At 46.4% G+C, this 21,845-nt stretch overlaps 1 protein-coding gene across 1 annotated transcript; it reads right to left on the bottom strand.

Annotated features, from left to right (window-relative positions):
- Positions 1-10,047: 10,047 nt before the first annotated feature.
- SQSTM1 (sequestosome 1) lies at positions 10,048-20,378 on the bottom strand. The gene is made up of 8 exons (XM_044281110.1): positions 20,082-20,378; positions 15,962-16,057; positions 14,707-14,921; positions 14,443-14,602; positions 13,898-13,993; positions 13,389-13,603; positions 12,237-12,441; positions 10,048-10,444 (listed from the first exon to the last, which is right to left on the bottom strand). The coding sequence occupies exons 1-8, from the start codon at positions 20,266-20,268 to the stop codon at positions 10,287-10,289; spliced, it is 1,332 nt and encodes a 443-aa protein (XP_044137045.1). The 5' UTR covers positions 20,269-20,378; the 3' UTR covers positions 10,048-10,286.
- Between the last annotated feature and the right edge of the window lie 1,467 nt (positions 20,379-21,845).

Raw genomic sequence — 21,845 nt, 5'->3', positions numbered from 1 at the left:
CCCCCATAATGTGCCAGTAGCCATAGGCCCCCCATAATGTGCCAGTAGCCATAGGCCCCCCATAATGTGCCAGTAGCCATAGGCCCCCCATAATGTGCCAGTAGCCATAGGCCCCCCATAATGTGCCATCAGCCTTAGGGCCCCCATAATCTGCCATCAGCCATAGGGCCCCCATAATCTGCCATCAGCCATAGGGCCCCCATAATCTGCCATCAGCCATAGGGCCCCCATAATCTGCCATCAGCCCATAGTCCCCCTATAATCTGCCAGTAGCCATAGGCCCCCCTATAATGTGCCAGTAGCCATAGGCCCCCCTATAATTTGCCAGTAGCCATAGGCCCCCCTATAATCTGCCAGTAGCCATAGGTCCCCCTATAATCTGCCAGTAGCCATAGGCCCCCCCTATAATCTGCCAGTAGCCATAGGCCCCCCCTATAATCTGCCAGTAGCCATAGGCCCCCCCTATAATCTGCCAGTAGCCATAGGCCCCCCCTATAATCTGCCAGTAGCCATAGGCCCCCCCTATAATCTGCCAGTAGCCATAGGTCCCCCATAATGTGCCAGTAGCCATAGCCCCCCCATATAATGTGCAAGTAGCCATAGCCCCCCCCCCTATAATGTGCCAGTAGCCATAGCCCCCCTATAATCTGCCAGTAGCCATAGGCCCCCCATAATGTGCCAGTAGCCATAGGTCCCCCATAATGTGCCAGTAGCCATAGGTCCCCCATAATGTGCCAGTACCCATAGCCCCCCCATAATGTGCCAGTAGCCATAGGCCCCCATAATGTGCCAGTAGCCATAGGTCCCCCATAATGTGCCAGTAGCCATAGGTCCCCCATAATGTGCCAGTACCCATAGCCCCCCCATAATGTGCCAGTAGCCATAGGCCCCCATATAATCTGCCAGTAGCCATAGGCCCCCCACTAATGTGCCAGTAGCCAGATAGGGCCCCCCCACTAATGTGCCAGGAGTAGCCAGATAGGGGCCCCCCTATAATGTGCCAGGAGTAGCCACTAGCCAGATTGTGCCCCCCACCCCCCTCATAAAGTGCCAGGCCCAGGGCCAGTAGCCAGATAGGGACAGAAATAAAGAAGAAAAAAAAAAAAATGTCAGTCAGACTTATACTTACCTCCCTGCTTCTCTGGAATACTCCGGTCCCGCCTCCAGCCAGCACAGATCTAATCACTTTACGGCAGCGCAGCGGCTCAGTCAGGCCGCAGGACCGGCGCAGGTGGCGCGATGACGTCGTCGCGCTGCCTGCGCCGGTCCGGCGGCCTGTCTGATAGGCTGCCGGCAACACGCCTCCCCTGCTCCCCGTCTCCCTGGCTTAAAGTGGCAGTTCATTCCGGCCCGGCCGGCCGGGACAGCAAGCCAGGGAGGCCCGGGGGGCAATTGCCCCCCGGCCCAGTCCGCCCCTGCTAGTGTCAATAGTAGGCAAGACCTCCCTGCTCTGTAGCTCCTGAAGATTTTTTCTATTTTAGTTTTTTCTTTTTGTTCTCTTCTTTTAGGTCGCCTCGCCTCCCTGTTCTCCCGGGGGAGCACACCAGCATTGGTTCGCTACGCTGCCTCCTCCCCCCACAAGAAGACAAGGTGGACCAGGGCAGCCTCGCTCCCTGCATCCCGTCACCCAAGGGGTTACCAGTCCAAGTCCCTCTTCCAGCTTCCTGCCACTACTGTGCCAGTAGCTGAAGCATCGATTACCCCCCCGCACGCCTAGCTTCACCTCTTGGCTCAAAAACGACCTGCAAGGATTAATTCATAACAGCAGCAGCAGTTTATTCTCAGCAGCATCAAGCAGGGCCGCACAGTGTCTCTCTGGGAAGCTATTAACTTAGCACTGGGGCACAGACATGGACCGCAATCGGGTGGCGGAGCCTAGCGCATACTGCTCTTTCAAGTAAGGAAGTTCGGGGGCGATTCACTGCTGCGGCAATCCGGCTCCCACAACGATCGGACGGCTGCCTGATGTATGGCGCTGTCTGGGCAGGGGGAACAAGGGGTCACAGCGTGGAGCGATCCTTGGCATGTGGGGGTTAATGGACACGCGCGCATTGCAGCAGCTCTCTGAAGGGATGCAGGACCTGAGGGGGTGGGGCTTATTCTTTCCTGCCTCAGCGCTCAGCCAGCTCTATCCGGACCTCATCTGTCAGCGCGTCCTGGTTAGAGCTGTTTCCCTCCTCAAGTCATTGTATCCCTCCGTTTGGATGCGGAGCAGCCTTCTAAGTTGGCCTCCACTGTGGATAGCCTCATTGCTATTGCTGCCATCCGCGACACCTTCCGGGTGCAAGACGCCCCTCCCACTGACCAGCAGGGGGTATCCTTCTTCCGTCCAAAACAGGCCTCACAGGTGTTTCCTCGCCGTAATGATTTTTCGGCGGTGGTCTCCCAGGCTTGGGATCACCAGACATGCGTTTTTCCGCCCCCAAAAAACTGAACATCCTATATCCTTTTCCAGCGGACTGCGTTTCCACGTGGACATCCCCTCATAAGGTGGACCCACCTGTAGCACGGCTGGCCAAAAATACGGCTATTCCCATAGCCGATGGATCCTCCCTTCAGTCTGCTGAAGATCGTCAGATGGAATCCTTGACGAAGTCCCTCTTTGCAGCCACGGGGTCAGCACTTAGGCCCATGTTCGCCTCCGCGTGGGTGGCTAAGGCAATCTGAGTAGGGCAGTCAGCCGGACCAGGACTTGGTATCCAAAGTCCCTGCTCAGGAACCCCGGGACCTCAAGCGGGCAGCCGCCTTCTCCCAGGCCATTCAGTCCCTCCTGGACCGGGGAGTCATCACTCCCGTTTCCCCAGCAGAAAGGTTCAAGGGGTTCTATTCAAACCTTTTTGTGGTCCCCAAAAAGGAGGGCTCGGTGCATCCCACCCTGGACCTCAAACTGCTAAACAAGTTCCTTCAGCGGTTTCGGATGGATTCCCTTCGTTCCATAATTGCTTCTCTGGAGCAGGGGGAATTCCTTTCGGTCATAGATATTCAGGATGCATACCTCCACATCCCCATCGCGCGGAGTCACCAGTGCTTCCTGAGGTTCGCGATAAGAGACTGTTATTTCCAGTTTGTCGCCCTCCCGTTCGGACTGGCAACTGCGCCTCGGCTCTTCACAAACATTCTGGCCCCTCTTCTCGCCCTGCTCCATTCCAGAGGCATCTTCCTTATTCCTTATCTGGACGACATCCTCATCAAAGCCTCCTCCTTTGCTCAGGAATCAAACAGCGTACAGATCACGCTGGAAGCCCTGGCACGTTTCGGGTGGTTGGTCAACCTGCAGAAGTCATCTCTGACACCCTCCAGACAATTGCTCTTCCTTGGTATGCTTCTGGACACGGATGCGGCACGGGTTCGACTTCCCCCGGACAAGTGACTGGCTTTGCACCTTTCCGTGAGGAGCCTTCTCGACTGCAGACTTCATCCATTCGACTCTGTATGAGGACAGTAGGGAAGATGGTCGAGGCGATTCCCTTTGCCCAGTTCCACTCTCGCACGTTCCAGAGAGCGATCCTGTCCTCCTGGGACAAATCTTCCGAGAGCCTGGACCATCTCATCCGTCTCTCCCCTCAGGTACGGTCGTCCCTTTGTTGGTGGCTGTCGGTTCCGGTTCTGGGAAGGTCCTTCCTTCCGATCTCCTGGACGGTTGTTACCACCGACGCCAGTCTACTGGGTTGGGGAGGGGTGTTTCTTCCCAGGACAGTCCAAGGCACATGGTCTCTGTCGGAGTCCAAGCTCCCGATCAATGTCCTGGAACTCAGGGCGATTCTTCTGTCCCTCCGGCACTGGACCTACTTCTTGACGGGTTGCCCAGTCAGAGTCCAGTCGGACAACACCATGGCTGTGGGGTACATCAACCGCCAGGGGGGAACACGCAGCTTTGCGGTGATGCAGGAATCTGCCGAGATCTGAATGTGGGCGGAAGCCCATGTACCAGCAATTTCAGAGATCTTCATTCTGGGAGACGTCCCTTCGTCACTGCTGCTCAGAGACGACCTGCTTTCGCAGGGATCGGTCTTCCATCAGCATTTAAGGTCTCTTCGTTTGATGGCGTGGCTATTGAAACCGCCATTCTAAAGCGAAGAGGTTTTTCGGTGGATGTTATCAACACTATGATTCAGGCTAGGAAGCCTGCTTCTTCCAGGATCTATTACAGGACCTGGAGGTCCTTCCTGGGTTTCTGTGAAAACCAAACCATTCCTCCTCTTCATTTTTCTCTCTCCACGATCCTGTCCTTTCTTCAATCAGGGTTGGACCTTGGTTTGAGCCTTAGCTCTTTGAAGGGTCAGGTCTCGGCGCTTTCTATTTTTTTCCAGCGCCCTCTGGCCCCTCTCGGGCCTGTAAGGACTTTTCTTCAGGTAGTGGCACATACGGTTCCTCCGTTGCCGCCTTGGGATCTGAATTTAGTCCTAGCACTCCAGGCTTCCCCCTTTGAGCCTCTACGGGAGATTTCTCTCCGTCTCCTGTCCTGGAAGGTGGTTTTCCTTGTGGCTATCACTTCCATCAGACGGGTGTTTGAGTTGGCGGCCCTTTCTTGTAGAGAACCCTCCCTGGTGGTTCTTAAGGATAAAGCGGTTCTCCGGCCCGTTCCTTCCTTTCTTCCAAAGGTGGTCTCCGACTTCCATATCAACAAGTATTTGTCCTTCCCTCTCTGTGTCCCTCTCCTGCGGTGGGCGCATCTTGGGCTCGGAGGAATCGCACTTCGGCTGCACAGTTGTGTAAGGCGGCAACTTGGTCTTCTTACATACTTTCACACAATTTTACCGGCAGACGCTGCCTTGGGCCGCTTGGTCTTGTAGACGGCAGTTTCCTAGATGCCTGCAGGGACGATGTTTCCATGGGGCTGTGGTTTTTCCCTCCCTGTGGACTGCTTGTGGACGTCCCACGGTTCCTGTGTACCCCAATGAATATGGGCGAGAAAAGGAGATTTTTGTATAACTTACCAGTAAAATCTCTTTCTCGCTTTTCATTGGGGGACACAGCACCCAGTATTGTTGTTCAACCACAGCTGTGGCTGTTTCTGGTTATAACCCCGTTGGGTTTTTGGCATGGTTGGTGTTCCATATTTAGTTGGCTTGCTTCTCCTACCGCTTGTACACAAACTGAAGCTCTCTCTCTAGGCTGGAGGGGGTATAGCTGCCAGGGGAGGAGGTAACAGCTTTTACTAGTGTCAACGCCTCCTAGAGGACATGGCTATACCCACAGTTCCTGTCTCCCCCAATGAAGAGCGAGAGAGAGATTTTACTGGTAAGTTATAAAAAAATCTCCTTTTTGATCCACATCTGATCTGCATTTTATGTGGGTCGGACGCAGACCTAATTCACTTCGTTTTACATTCCGCAGCTCTGCAAAAAATGAAACATGTCCTACTCTTGTCCATTTTACAGACAAGGATAGGACTATTCTATTTAGAGACTGGCCGTTCCGTTCTGCAAAATGCGTAATGCACGCGGCCGGTATCCTTGTTTTTCGGACCTCAAAAACGTCAATGGCCGTGTGCATTAGCCTATAATCTGTGGAATGTCTTGCCTTCCTAATTTGTTTAGACCATCAGTTGTATTGTGCAGAGGTAGGGTTGGTATATACAATTACATACAGTGTTTAACCCTATTCGACTGCTGTTCTTATCCACATTATAGCAAGAACCACTCCACTAAGTAAAGAGAAACCGCAGTCCATCATTACGTTAAGGCTCCATTCACACGTCCGCAAATGGGTCCGCATCCGTTCTGCAATTTTGCGGAACGGGTGCGGACCCATTCATTTTCCATGGGGATGGAATGGATGCGGACAGCACACAGGTTTTGCGGAGCTACGGGTCCGTAGCTCCGCAAAAGATAGAACATGTCCTATTCTTCTCCGCAGCTTGCAGACAAAAATAGGCATTTCTATAGGGGTGCCGGGCGGGTGTGTTCGCACCACACCACGGACGCGTGAGTGGAGCCTAACCTCGTCCAGACACAACTAGTTCTCCCTCTCCTACTTTGTGGTAAAAACTTTGGAATGCTTTTACTTATCCAAGTGATTCTAATACTTTATTTTGGGATACATTGTAGTTCATGTTAGTGGTAAATTTTTGAGTCAATATGTTTTACCTTTTATTTATAAAAATAAAAATTTATGGAAAATTAAGGGTTATAGTGAGCACTTAGTCCCCACAGGCATTTCATAGAATTTAGAATCACTTGTCATAGAATTTAAAAACACCTCGTGTAAAATTACACTTTTAAGAATAAAGTTGCTTTTTATTTTTACAAGTCGTAACGGAAGAAAGTCACCCCACAATTTGTTAACCATTTTCTCCTGAATAAGGCACCCCATATGTGGTTGTAAACTGCTGTATGGGTATACTGCAGGACTTGGGCCTTATAGTTTTTGATGGCAGATTTTGCTGGAATATTTTTCCGGAGACATTTGAACAGACCCTGAGGTACCACTACAGGTGAAACCCCCACTAAATGACCCCGTTTTGGAAAATTCACCCCTCAAGGAATTTTTCAAGGGTTGTAGTGAGCGTTTTCATCCCACAGGTGTTTTCCAGAAATGGGGAAAAATTAAGATTGCTATTTTTCCACAGAAATGCCATTTCATTGCCAAATATGATGTGCCCAATGTATGCCACTGTGAAAAGTGAGCTCTCTAGTTATTATGCTGTGTTTCCTGTTTGTACAAACACCCCATGTTTCCCCAAACTGTAGACTGGATATACAACCGGGCTCAGAATTGAAATTGCACCATGCACGTTTGAGGCCTAAGGGTCCATTCACACGTCCGTTGTTTCTTTCCTGATCTGTTCCGTTTTTTGCGGAACAGATCTGGACCAGTTGTGTACCCATTCATTTTCAATGGGTTCTGAAAAAGATCGGACATTGTGCTGTCTGATTTTTTTCAGGACCCATTGAAAATGAATGGGTACGCAACTGGTCCAGATCTGTTCTGCAAAAAACTGAACAGATCAGGAAAGAAACAACGGACGTGTGAATTGACCCTAATTTTGTGATTTATACAGAAGCTCTGATGTGAAATAAAAAAGAGCCCCCCCCAAAAGACCCCATTTTGGAAACCACCCCACAAAAGTTGTAGTGAGCATTTTGACCCCACAGGTGTTTTCCAGAAAAGAATGTGTAGTAGATGGTGAAAAGTGGATATGTAAGCTATGCGGAATATATCAAGAGTGTAACAAGGTAGTAAAATTACTGGGTACATAAAGGATGAATGAAGGAATGTACCCGTCTGGCCTGCAAATTGAAATGCATTATACAGCGCCATCTGTACAATGTGCACGGCCAGAATTTTGTACCATACCTTTTTTTGAGTGTCAGTGTATGGTTTCAAAACTTGATCTGAAAGATCAACTCCTCTCATGTTGGTATTATAGTCCAGAATGCAGTCATACCTCGTACAGGGGCAGTGGATCTGCTGTTACTATGAATTGAGGTCAGTACAAGAACATCCCTCTTGTCCTTAACCACTAACATGTTCTCATTGAGGAGAGGCCTACTGTCGCCCCCTTTCTAAATGGTTGCCTGAGTGAGGATCTAGGAAGGCTGGTCTGATTTTTTGCGTACCGTGATACAAGCTACAGTACTTTGGGAATTTAGGAATTTAAATAATGAAATACTCATGTAATAGTTATCCACTTCAACTGGGTGTCCCTATGTAAACCCGGAAAGTGTGGGTGTACCCAGAGGAACTCTCGCACAGCTTGTACATTTCCATACATTGGTCTCTTGCTGGGCAGGTACTTTGTCTATGTAGATATTTTTTCATCAGTATCCACCTAAGCAAACTTGGTGTTAAAGTGGTTGAGGACTGGCCTAATTTTAAATAGACGATAATATCTTGGGTCATTTTGGGCCGACCACTGTGTGTTATTATTGTAATGTAAAAATGTTCTAATTACTTTAAATCACGCCCACCCTATAGCCCCCTCACTGGCTTTTACAGCAATCGCTCAACCCTAATGGCAATGTGCCTGAACTAAATCAGCCATGTTTTTCTAACTCTTTAAAGAGGACACCGGAAGAACATAATGCATCCGTAGGGATAAAATACTCTCCAACCTGGTGCTTACAATTATAACTTCCAGCATGCTCATCGTTCTTTAGAGGAGGGACGGCGCTCACATTGATGGACAGTCACTTTGTAATGCCATGAAGGATTTATTAGAGGTTTTGATTCCACATTTCAGGGATTACAGATCAATCTCATACCGATTAGCACTGCGAGACTCTTCCATAGGCCGGACATGAGATTATTTCCAGCAAGCTGTAAAACGCTTCACTGGCAGAGAAATAATTTGTATGCTGAAGTTTAGTCATGTATATAAAGCGTTAGTACATATATTACTATGGAATAGTCTGGCTACTAAAAGTTCAAAACTGGCTCCAAACAGTAGGAACTTCCATAGACCTCAGCAGAAAACTGAAAAAAAAATTCTGTGCCAACATTAAATGTCTAGGTACACCGGTGCAGATTTACTAATCCCATCTAAAGTGTCGTTAGCATAAACTTAAGGTCCCTTTACACAGACCGATAATCAAGCCAGCGCCAATAATCATTGTTTCTGTGCAGCAGATTGTACCGTCTAAACAGCGATCTGCTTCCCAGGAGCAATGGGTTCCTATGGGATTGCTATAGTAATCACTGGTCTCCATACAGCGGAGGAGATTGTTGCATGGAAGTGCAGCCCTCATGTCTGCTGATGATCAGGCAGTTGTCAGAAACATTTAGTATCTTCCTGATATATCAGACTGTGTAAAAGGACCATCAATTCTGCCATATTTATGCCTTATGATAAATTTGCCACACCTTTAGACACAATCTAACCTCACAGCACCTATTGGGTGGCTTACTTTCCAACAAAAAGTCATACCCCTGAGCAAGGTGTAGAGGATTACTATTATATATTTTTTTTTTAAAGGGAATCTGTCACCATGATCTTGGACTGTCATCTGTAGTAATACATGAATACCACTGTGGATAAGGAGTCCAGATCGCTAGTCTTCATTTTCCTACTGCTCAGTTTCTTAGCCGAAATACATTGTTGGGACTGCTGTGCGTGCGTACGTACAGGAGGACTCTACATTATGTTAGCGAGGCACAGCAGTGCAGACTGGTTCTCCACAGCCTTGAGCGCTGACAGTGCTAAACAGCGATCTGGACTCTTTCAGTACTCAACATAATAGTCCAAGATCATGGCGACCAATTTCCTTTTAATAGGTCTAAATTTTATGCAGATTAGGCAACACATTTTACACCAAATTCTACTGTTACATTAGTAAATGTAGGCGATTGGCTGCATGATTCCTGAGATCTGTCCCGTCATACAAAAATATAGGGCAGACTTACTAATCCTAATAGTTAAGGTCCTATTACATGGAGTGAATATCCTACAGATTCTCGTGCATGCGAGCGAAAATGAACGAGAATAATGGGATGTATTAAGTATGAAAGATTCAAAGACGAGCGACAGATAGCTTGTCTCTCGTGATCTTTTAGCATGCTAAAAAAAATATCGCTCCTCGTTAATAGATCCATTCATTATGGAGTCGTCCATCTAATAAATGCCTTTTGACCAAGCATCTTTCCCCCCCATCTCTACATGTAAAAATAAGGAATGATTTAAAAGCGAACGAGTAACGATTCTATGTGTATAATAGGCAAAGTTTTCATCGTTAATGAGGTGCTATATCTTTGATCGTGATCTGTATGACACCCGCTTGTGTAATATTACCTTAAGACACCAGGCAGTATACAGGTGGACAGATTTATTCATGCATTACTGTACGACAAGTTTTCCCACATGTTAGAATCTAACGTTACATCAAATTTGTGGTGTATTGTAGCATTTTGAGCCACGTCCCTTGTCTAATGAGTCACAATCAGTAAAAGGTGATGCAAGCCATATACACCAGCTTTTATAGCAAATTGAGCCAGAATTCTCCTGCCTGTCGCTTAGTAAATCCCCACTAAGGGATGTTTAGCTTCTTGTGTGCACTCTTGCCTGTAGGTCTACATTCAGATAGAGCATGAACCACTGTAGACATGTAATTGATATTGTAAGTTTTTGATTTATTACACCACCTGATCTTCACAGGGAACACAATGACCATACAGGACTAGAAGGTTAACAGACTGCACAGTAATTATAGTTCATATTGTGGGACATTTGGGCAAAGCAAATTCCCGCAGTGTTAATTCATTCATTGGTCATACATACTAGTACAGTAATTTAGTGGAAAATATGAAAGGCAAAGTTATATAATAAAAAGCACAAAGCGGTGTATTATTTATTGTGGAGGAAGATGCCGCACAGACTGCATGGTGTCAAGGGCAGACCCTATGTCAAATCCCTTGGCTTGCAGAAGACGAGTGAGCCAACCACCTTCATCTGTAAATCCCATGGACAGCATCTGTGACAGGCTCTCAATGAGACGAGGGTCGGCTTCTGTAAAGAGGGACAAAGACACATTACTGCACAGAACAGAATCCGTTACTATGACTTGTTAATACAGGAGAACCTAGTTTGCAGTCTGGCACAATGTCATGTCATATCAGTGGTTTACCATAGGACTGCAAAATCTACCAAGTCATCGAGATGCACAAAACAGGAAAATGTTAGGGTCACACGTGACTGCAAATCAGTTCATTACTAGTGATGAGCGGCAGGGGCTATATTCGAATTTGTGATATTTTACGAATTCGAGATTATTTTCTTGATTGCGAAAAATAGGCAATGTAATATTTGCGTAATGCGCACAAAATACAGGCGTGGGTCACTTTTGCTACATTTTCCAAGCTGCTAGAAGTTTCCTGAGACTGGAGAAAATGGTTGGCACGGGAGAACATCACAATAGCTTTATATGCAGATAGAGTGCTCCAATATATTCGCGATTGCGCTAATCAGCACTAATGATGCGAATATTTTCGCAGGTCTGCATGTACGTATTGACAGCAGAACCTATCAGCTACACTATATCACGATGGGATTCGCGTCCCTACCTATCCCTTGGTTGAACTTGATGGACGTTTGTCTTTTTTCAACCGTATTAACTATGATCTAACCCACTATCTGTGTGTAATATATATATATATATATATATATATACACACACACTCACCTAAAGAATTATTAGGAACACCTGTTCTATTTCTCATTAATGCGATTATCTAGTCAACCAATCACATGGCAGTTGCTGCAATGCATTTAGGGTTGTGGTCCTGGTCAAGAGAATCTCCTGAACTCCAAACTGAATGTCAGAATGGGAAAGAAAGGCGATTTAAGCAATTTTGAGCGAGGCATGGTTGTTGGTGCCAGACGGGCCGGTCTGAGTATTTCACAATCTGCTCAGTTACTGGGATTTTCACGCACAACCATTTCTAGGGTTTACAAAGAATGGTGTGAAAAGGGAAAAACATCCAGTATGTGGCAGTCCTGTGGGCGAAAATGCCTTGTTGATGCTAGAGGTCAGAGGAGAATGGGCCGACTGATTCAAGCTGCTAGAAGAGCAACGTTGACTGAAATAACCACTCGTTACAACCGAGGTATGCAGCAAAGCATTTGTGAAGCCACAACATGCACAACCTTGAGGCGGATGGGCTACAACAGCAGAAGACCCCACCGGGTACCACTCATCTCCACTACAAATAGGAAAAAGAGGCTACAATTTGCACAAGCTCACCAAAATTGGACTGTTGAAGACTGGAAAAATGGTTTCTTGAACATGACAATGAGTTCACTGTACTAAAATGGCCCCCCCAGTCACCAGATCTCAACCCAATAGAGCTTCTTTGGGATGTGGTGGAACGGGAGCTTCGTGCCCTGGATGTGCATCCCTCAAATCTCCATCAACTACAAGATGCTATCCTACCATGTTATAAGGGAAAATAATAATGATCGGGTCCCCAGCCCGATCGTCTCCTAGCAACAGTGCGTCAAAAATCGCACCGCATCCGTGCTTGCTTGCGCACAAAATAGAGCTTGCTGCGATTTTCACAAGAGATGCGTGAATATCACCGCTCGTGTGCACAGCCCCATAGAAATGAATGGGTCCGGATTCAGTGCGGGTGCAATGCGTTCACCTCACGCATTGTACCCGCGAGGAAATCTCGCCCGTGTGAAAGGGGCCTTAGAGTCGCACCTGGTTTTGGCTCTAAATCACTGATGGAAATCACTGACCGAACACCGACATGACAGTGATATAATAAAAAATGTAAATATGTCCAGAAAATCGAGGTACCTGCTGGGAGATGTGGATAGAGAGCCGCTTCTCTTAGACCTGTGGGTGCTTGTGTAGCTCTGGATTCATCTAAGGGATTCGGGACATCTGTATCCAGAAGATGAAGAGACTGAAGCTCACCAGTGGACGGGTCTACTTCTTTAGGCGATACATGAGTCCAGTCCTCATCACCCCCTGAAGCACTGCCACTGTGTTCACCCTGTTCCTGCAAAGAATCCAACATTTTAATTACTTATTTTGCTAAACAAATGTGCCAAACATCTGTAAGGCGCATATCTAGGGCACCTAGGCAGGTAAGAAGCAATGAACAGGCACAACTGTAGGAGTTTTCCCATGCTTCATACTCACACTAGGCCAAGAGGGCAAAGTTACAGGTCGCACATCATGTACAGTGTTGGAAGAGATCAGCCCCAAAAGGCGATTGGTGTAAATGTATCCACAAGTTTGCCTCTTGAGAGAAGTGTCCCAAAATTTAAAGGGAATGTCACCAGCTTTAAGTTGTCCTATTTGAAGGCAGCATAAACTGATGACTAGGGATGAGCGAACTTTGTGTTTTATGTTTGGTGTACAAAGTTCGGGTGATCTAAGAATTCAGTTATGGATTCCGCTACCACGGACCATAACTTATGGTCCGTGGTAGCGAAATCCATAATTGAATTCTTTGATAACACAAACCTTGTACACCGGACTTGAAAAAAACAAGTTCGCTCAACGAGTCAACACTACTGATGACAGATATCCTGAGTAAAACTCTGGGTCACTGGATCTGTACCGAGAGTCTGTTCAATTCAGTGCACCCGCTAGGCAGTCCTCATACTCATGAGCTCTCAGACCACTGCCACTGATCGACAGTCCTCTTCCTATTGCAATCAGCAGCAGGAAAAGCTGGAAGCTCATGAACAGAAGGGCTCTCTCGCTCATGCTCTGTACCGAGCGCACTCCAGCACTGAAGTTATTCCGCACTGATTTTGCCAAAGCTACTGAATCTATTAAAAGAAAAAGCCCCAGCATTTTCTGCAACGTATCAGTCACCAATTTTATTCTACCTCTCCACAAAATAGGTTATGTGTCTGATGGGTGGGATTCCAACCACCAGGACCCCTACGAAGGAACAGGAACAGTCCTCATATAAATGGAAGGACTGGTACTCACATTGCTCAACTGTGTGTTTGCATTTATGTGTACATCTTCCATCTGTTTTGCAATGTTGTCTGTGTCCATAGGTGCAGTGTCCATGGGTGCAGTGTTGCCGCTCTGGGGATTCTGGGTAGAGGATGTGCTGCTTGGTTGAGAGTCTCTAGCTGGTTGTGGAGTTGAAACCTTGCTGCGCTTCCCACCATGTTCCACGTCAATGTCCACATCAATTCCTGCAATTATCATGACATGTTAGGAAGACACACGTACATACAAATATCTGTCATGGAGTGCCTCATCACAGACCGAGCACAGGCAGTGTGTAATACCTAAATGTATTAGCCATTTTGATAATACATAGTGGCAGTTGCCACCAGAAATGGTAAGAATTAGCGGGCACCTGTCTCTTATAAAGAAAATTCCTAAATAATAAATATCCTTTTTCCAATAGTATTCTTAGATGTTTTATTTGCCGTCTTAGATTATATATTAATTCACAGGAAAAAAAGTAAGAACACTATTCCTACCGAGAGGACTCAACATGGCTGCCACACTCTCTCCAACATTCTGCAAGAAGGCAACATTCGGATCGCTGCATGGCTGGGAGGGATTGCCAGGATCACCTTTGGTTCCAAAGAATAAAAAAAAATAAAAAATAATGCATCATCCACTGTTCATCCCTCTTAAAAGTCAGTATAAAAGTAGACACTTTATAACATGTCACACATAGTTGTAACCGTAGCCGTTTAGACCACTCAGGTACATTTTAAGTTGAGCTCATAAAACAGCACTCAAATACTGTACTTCATGGTATTTAAAGGGTTTTCCAGAACTTAGATATTGATGACCTATCCAAAGGATAGGAATACCAGATCGGTGGGGGTCTTGCACCCCACACCTCCACTAATCAGCTGTTTCAGGCTGCCAAAAACTGTACTGTGGCAGCGTACTGCAGCTCAGCTTCAGATCCACCTCTGCTGGCGGCTGCAAAGGATAGGCCACCAGTATCTAAGTTCCAGAACACCCTTTTTTTTAAAAAAAAAAAAAAAAGGTACAATAACATCACATTTACCTTCCTGAGAAGTGTTAGGACTATTTTGGGCAGGACATCCTTGTGGCTGCTGAGCGTTTGGACCGGGAGTTCCTCTGGCTGGGAACCCCCACCCATGCATCCATGAAAACGGGGGCACTCCATGGCGCATCTTGCGGAGCCAGCGACCATGAGGAAAGGCCTGGAGAAAGGAACACAAGATCAGCGTATTCCACACAGTATATTCACATTTATGCAGAGTAAGATAACACAGGAAATAAAGGCATGCCTTGAGAGGCTTCTTACAATGGGAGTCGGGAACATGATCATGTTGTGCTCCTTGTGGATCCCTTTAGCCTCACAGGTGTTGCACAGGTCATAGTCAGGACAGATCAGGCATTTGTACCTGTTCCCCACAACAGGACCATCACACCCATCACAGGTCACGTTGGGGTGCACCACGTTCTGGGTGTTCTCCGATCCACAATGTGCGCGGTGCTCTCGCTTGCATTCTCTCTTTTCTAGGAATGAAATAAAAGAAATGAGAACAAGAACACAGCAGTAACCCGATGACCGATTATAATTCAATTATTTACACGTCCTCTCATTTACATGTCAACTAAAATGAACATTTCCAATATTCATACTCATTTATTTAGTATTATTTTAGGGGAAATTGGGTGACGGTCAATATGACCACCAGCTCCCAGAGTTCTTACTGGCCCCCAGTTATAGGAATCCTCTATAAAAAGGTAACAGCAGACTGAAAAAGCAGTATGAGAAAAACCTGAAATAATCAGCTCGTTGGAACTTTCACTAAACAGACGGTAGTGGATGATCCATTTAATCTTTCAAAAACTGGATAAAAATCCCAAATGTTGATCCCCAGGTAAGGATCAATCACAGCAGTGACCCCTAGACTGTTTACCTGGAGGAAATCCGGATTCTTCAACCAGAGGATACCTCCTGAGTATATTTTTTGCCGATCCTTTCCCCCCCTTCTCCCAAAGTGGGTGAAAAATGCTCATTAGTACAGGACGGGGGAGCGGTGAATGCAGCACTCCCTGTGCAGGCTCTGTACTCCCCGCTTCCTGGTCTCCGTCGGCCGTGCTGTGACCTGCGCATAGCGTCAGGATGTTGGCGCGCTCTGTGACCTCACGTTGTACAACGTGAGGTCACAGCAGGAGCAGCGTCCAGAGCAGGATAGGAGAGTTCATTTTTTCCCCTCTGATCTGAGGACTTTTTAACATGGGGATCTTATTAACATCTGATCTGAGGTCTGATTGTGGGTCTTATTAACTTTGGGGGTCTGTTCTGAGGTCTGATTAACTTTAGGGGTCTCATTGGGGCTCTGAGCTGAGGTCTGATGAAAAATATTTCTTCTTATTTTCCGCCTCTAAAACTGAGGTGCGTCCTATGGGCAGGTGCTTCTATTTTACAGGTTCTGTATGGGAGATCCATAATACAGCTGTGTGTACAGGCCCTTAGAGACGAAGTAATAACAGGAATATACCACTAAGAAACAACCATAATAACCCTGTACTTCACACATGAAACATACCTTTAATGTACAGACGAAAGACACCGTCATTCACCATTTCCAGGCCCATGTCCAGTTCTTCATCAGTGGAGAAAGCCACAAGATCTCCCTCTTCATCTGGAAAAAGGAAATGGATAGGTAAAGTGAATTTCAAGCTTCTATCAAGGAAATATTTAAAGCATAAAACTACTGTATTAGTTACATCCACCCACTAAGTCTTTTCTGGTGAGATCTACTAAAGGAAAACTAGAATACTAATTACTTATAAGGGAATCTATATCATTTCATATATAATGGAGCTGTTGCTTAACAACAGCAGTTGTGGCTGTTCGGCGACAACACCAGATCTGTCACAGACATAGATATGGTGCCTCGAGCGCCTCAGCTGAATCTTAGGCTACCCATTACTGCTGTTTGGAATAGAGCTGATGCGGTGCCGCGCTCTGTTGGAGTGTCTTCCACGTCATTCCTCCCACTGGTCTGACAGCATTCTTTACATAATACAAGAAAACGAAAAGCCTACTGAATGCTATTCACCGGCTCATGTACCCAACCCAGTCCAAGCATAGAAAAGGTGAGTTACATAACAACCCAGAAATTTTCCAGAAAAATCTAAGCCAAAATTGGTAACCCTTGCCGACCCTCCGGCTACAGAGGAAGAACTTAGCAGGAATAATAAAGAAAAGGCACAACACTGAGTCATTAGGAAAGATGCTCCAGAATTGTTACTATAAGGGGGATGCAAGTAGTTACCAAAACAGACATGTCAGGAGATGTTACAGGTCTTCTTAAAGGGATTCTGTCGCCCCTGATTTTGGACTATTATCTACAGTAATACGGGTTGTCCTGCAGATAATGAGTCCAGATCACCATTTTTTATTTTCCTACTGTCCCCGTTCCCACATTGCCAGCACTCAAAGTGGTGCTGAAATATATTGTCAGGACTGCTGTGCTCTCTAACATAACGGACAGGACACGTGCACACATGCACAGCAGTCCTGACAACGTATTTCACCACAGCCCTGACAATGGGAAAACAGGGGGCTGTAGAAAAATAAAAAGCAGTGAACTGGACTCCGTGCCTGCCGTACTACTCACGTATTACTGTAGATAAGGGTCCACAATTGGGGTGACAGATTCCCTTTAAAGGGGTTCTCCAGGAATTAAGAAAATGAAAATACAAAAATATTACTTTATTATAAATATATTCCCAAATACCTTTCATTAGTTATAATGGCTCGTTTTGTCCGGGGAGCAATCATTAGAAGAAATAAAATGGCCGCCATCCTGCCAGTCCACACAAAACCTGTCCTAATTACACAGGAGGACAAGAGCGGCGCCATCTTCCTCTCTTACTTGTCAGGGATTATGATCTGAATACAGTTTAATATGATCTTCATATAAATCTCTGTAGGAGCAGAGTTCATTAGGAGACATGAAGTACAGAGAGGATAGTGGGGTGTAGCTAATGAGCAGCAGCACTTGTACGCAGTCTCCATTACCACAGTCTGTCCTGTCCGTCCTCTGTACTTCATGTCTCCTCATTAACTCCATTCCTGCAGAGATTCAGCTAAAGATCCTATCTGTATTCAGGATCATAATCTCTGACAAGTAGAGCAGAGAGGAGGCTGAGGCAGCTCTTTAGCTCTGTGTTGTGAAGTAACTTGTCCTCCTGTGTGATTAGGACAGGTTTTGTGTGTACTAGTACGACAGCGGCCATTTTATTTTTCCTAATGATTGCCCCCTAGACAAAATGAACCAATATACCTAATGAATGGTATTTGGTAATATATTTATAATGAAGGAATATTTAAGTATTTTCATTTTCTTAACTCCTGGAGAACACCTTTAAGGACTCACGCACGCAGGCCTTGTGTCTGATGGATCTCCCAGGCCGATCGCGACTCCCCAGACCTGAACTGACTGTATCATAGCGCTTTTTTTTTTTACAGTCAGTTTGTATCCGATTGCGGATCTCTTGTACCAAACTGTGAGTGATCCACGATCAGATATGTACTGACTGCATCATAAAACACTGATACAGTTCTGGTCCAGGGAGCCACGGTCCAGCATATCCAGCAGTGTGCATGAGCCCTTAACTGGATATACAGCAATTGACTATAAATCACTGACTTTGGGGGCAAGGGTGATCTGACAACAAAAGGGTGCTGTGCTCTACACACAGGGAAGAGTGCCATGAACAGCAGCCTGTATTCTGCGGACAGTTAGTGGGAAATATAAGCTCACCACTGGGTTGCGCCTGCATCTGATGGGAACATTTAAAAGAAACAGTATACCATTCGCTCAGAGATAGGTGCAGGACCACTGATGGCAAATAGCCATGTTCACATCTACACTGGAGGCTCTGCTTGGGGCTTCGGCATCAGCTAATAAAAAGAGACACTGGCAGAAACCAAACTGGTCCCATTATAGTCTTAAAGGGTGTATTGGGTGCTGTTCATTTATGTTATGCAATGGACTGGGGCCCATTATTTTTCTTGTTCTGCTCCTATAATTGGAATATTTAGTACAGAAGCGAACCCAGCCTTCATACAGCTAATGTTATTTCTCAATATATGCATAAGCAGATATTCTCACCATCTGAAAGATGCCAACCAGCCTCATTAAATATTTAGTAATGTTCAGATCTGGGTGTGCATCCTGTGCAGCTGCGATCGCGGGGTGCCGATGTGTGAAGGCTGCCTGGGGTCTCATATAGGCCCTAGTCCAGCCTTCAGTAATTTCCAGCGCAGCCTGCTGGTCAATGTTAGAATAGCATTGCCATTAAAATGCAATGCACTATAAGGATTAAAGCAATTAAAAAGCTGTCTGTTATAGTCCCCTTGTGGGACTATTAAGTGGTAATTAAGTGGTAAAAAGAAAAAAAAAAAAAAAAATTCCCCATAACTTTGGTATTGCTGCATCCGTAACGACCCGGACTACATAAATATCAGAATTGCTAATTTATTCTTCGTCGCCACCGAAAATAAAAGCGATCAAAAAGCGCCATTTACTCCAAAATGATACCAATGAAAAATACAATTAGTCCTGCAAAAATCAAGCCCTCACGCAACTCCATAAAAATAAAAATAAAGTTATGGGTCTTGGGAATCGGCAATGCAAAAACATTTTTTTTTATAAAAAAAAAGTTTTATTGCAAAAAAAAAGTTGTAAAATGTATATATAAAAAAAAAAGTATATGCATTTGGTTTCAATGTAATCGTATTGACCCAGAGAATAAAGATATTATGTTATTTATACCGAAAAATAAACGCCATTAAATTTATAACGTAAAAATGCATTGGCAGTATGGCTGTATAGCCATTGGGCTATGAGATGGGCCAACCCCTTTAAAGGTATGTCCACACATGGCTGAAAATTCTGCAAAAACGTGTTTGTTTTTTGCCATGAAACGGTCAGTGGATCTCACCCTCTCCAATGCAAAAGGTGAAATCGGCAGAGGAGAAGCGCAGCATACACAGCCACGCTGCAGTCAATTATTGACAGTGCCTTCACAACAACCTTTACCCTAGACACTTCCTCCTGCTGCCAAAGTACATGATAAGGGCACATTCCACTGAACGGGTGTCATCGAAAAGAAAACAGATCAAAGCACCACAGTGCTGGACCATGTCCCCAGTAGGGGCCTCAGTGCTGGGTACAGGAGGGCAGTGCCAACATTCCCAGGGTCTGTAGTGCCAGTGGCTATGCCAGCGACCAAGATTACATTAGCATAACCTATATTTATGTATGTCATGGCCCATGCGTGTTTGTTGTGAAAGAGAGGGCAGGGGAGTAAGCTATAGGGGAATCAGGGGAAGCGGCTGCTTTGGGGCCCAAACTCAGAAGGAGGAGTAAAAGATTATATTGTCAGGGCCCGGGGGCCCCCTCAGTGTTATACAATGACATTATATACAGTGACACTGTAGGATATGGCCGGGCCTGGTCTGAGACCGATCTCCACTAGCCACAGGAGTGTGAAGAAGTTGCTGTGGGGCCCTGCCATTTCTACTTACACCCCTGGGCAGGGGCACCATAGCACTACATGTGCCATCTAAGTAAAAACTCAAAAAAATGCATTAACTCCTCAAGAGTATGGCACTTCAGCTGGCACTGGGCACATTCATGTATGGGGGCTCACCTCTGTAGAACATCTGGAACGTGCCTCCTCTCAGGCCCTGGAAGACTTCTGTCACCTTGCTGGTGAGCAGCTCACAGCTGGAGGGCTGGCTGGCAGACTTGCCCTTGCCCAGCTGTAGGGTGAAGCGTCGGATCTCCTTGTGGCTCTCATCTTTGCCCAGTAGGTAAGCCTTCACTGTGACCGGCATGGCTGCAGGCGTGTGCGGATTTTCCGGGATGATGTCGCAGCAGGAATTAGCAGAGACCTGTGTACACGATGCGTCTGATCCTCTCCGTCCTGTGACTCTGCCCCAACACTGCAGCCTGGTGTATATAAACACCGTCCCGGAAAATTCCCCACCCACCCGTCAAAGGGGCGGGATCTCTGCCGTCAGCTGCTTCCACTCGCATTTAGCCACGCCCAGTCACTCGTCCAAGTACAAACTGCGCTGGCCACACCCACTTGAATTGACATCTACTTAACAGGCCCTCTCTGTATTAGTGCCCGCTAGGTAACCACGCCCACACCAGACTGACAGCTTACTTGATCACGCCCATTCGGTTTTGAGACCATTTCATGATGTCACGATGAGCTAGCAAAACAAAGGGGGTTCCCCAAGCCTGGGAGGAGAATGAGGGACGTCAGACCTTCGAGAAAGCCGAGGAACACACGTGCACTGTATGTGGAGAGTTACAGCTGACTCATGGGCATTAAACATGGAGGACGTGGTTTTTGCCTAATCATCAACACTGTCATTAAATGGCACATGGAAACTGGATGGGCATAATGATGTGCCATACATGTACTGGTACAACACACACAGCTGAGGGTTTGTTACAGAAAACCAACACAGCAGTACGAATCTGTCTCCTGTCCTGGATCCCCTACTGATAGTGCTTAAAGGGGTTGTCCAGGGTCAGGGCTCATGCACACCACTGTTGTTTTGCCATTCGCAAAACACGGATCTGCCAAAAAAAAAACTGATGACATCCGTTTCTTTCTTTCAGAATCCATTGTAACAATGCCTGTCCCTTCCCTTCCCTAACCGCTGGTGAAGCTCCCGGCTCCAGCTGAGAACATCCGATCACCGCGCCTGCGCACTGGCCAATAATTTTTCCCTACCCTAACCGGGGCATGTGCACTCTGCTATGAAATTTCCCTTACCCGTCGTTCTGCGCCTGCGCGGCGCTGCACACCTCCTCACGTCATGTCTGGTGCGACCGGAAGTGACGAGGGTAGGGAAATCTCACGAAGTATGTAAGTATAATGTTACACCGAAACAGCCTGCTGGACAAGCCTAACGCTAGTGTGAAAGAAGCCAAAATCGTGGCAAATAGTAATTGGACCTGTGGCACAATACTGCAACGTGTTTTTCCTTTTAGCAATGGTCTATATTCCGGCGTGGTTTCCGGTTCTGCCCATTTCAGTGCGAATTCTGGACCTTGTGGAATCCACGTCAAGAATGGACATGTCACTTCTAAAAACGCTGTGTAAAGTAACATGGAGTTTTCCCATCAAAATCAATGGAGATGGCTTGCAAGCATTTTCTGCATGTTTTTTTTTTGGGTGCGCCAAAATCCATGTTGAGAAAACTCCATGTGAATTTAGCCTGAAGGCTTATCCACACGGGTGTGTGTGCCCCGTGCCCATATTGCAGAACGCAAACAGCACCATTGCAACAACAACCCACTGACTTGAATGGGTCCACAATCCTCAAGATACAGAGCGGTGCGAAGCGGAGGCACAGATCGGAAGCCCACAGCACTTACGTGGGATTTTGGTCTA

This window comes from Bufo gargarizans, chromosome 2, assembly GCF_014858855.1.
Source record: "Bufo gargarizans isolate SCDJY-AF-19 chromosome 2, ASM1485885v1, whole genome shotgun sequence".
Lineage (NCBI taxonomy): Eukaryota > Metazoa > Chordata > Amphibia > Anura > Bufonidae > Bufo > Bufo gargarizans.
Note: the sequence above shows the minus strand (reverse complement) of the source record. Positions and strands in the feature narration are given on the sequence as shown.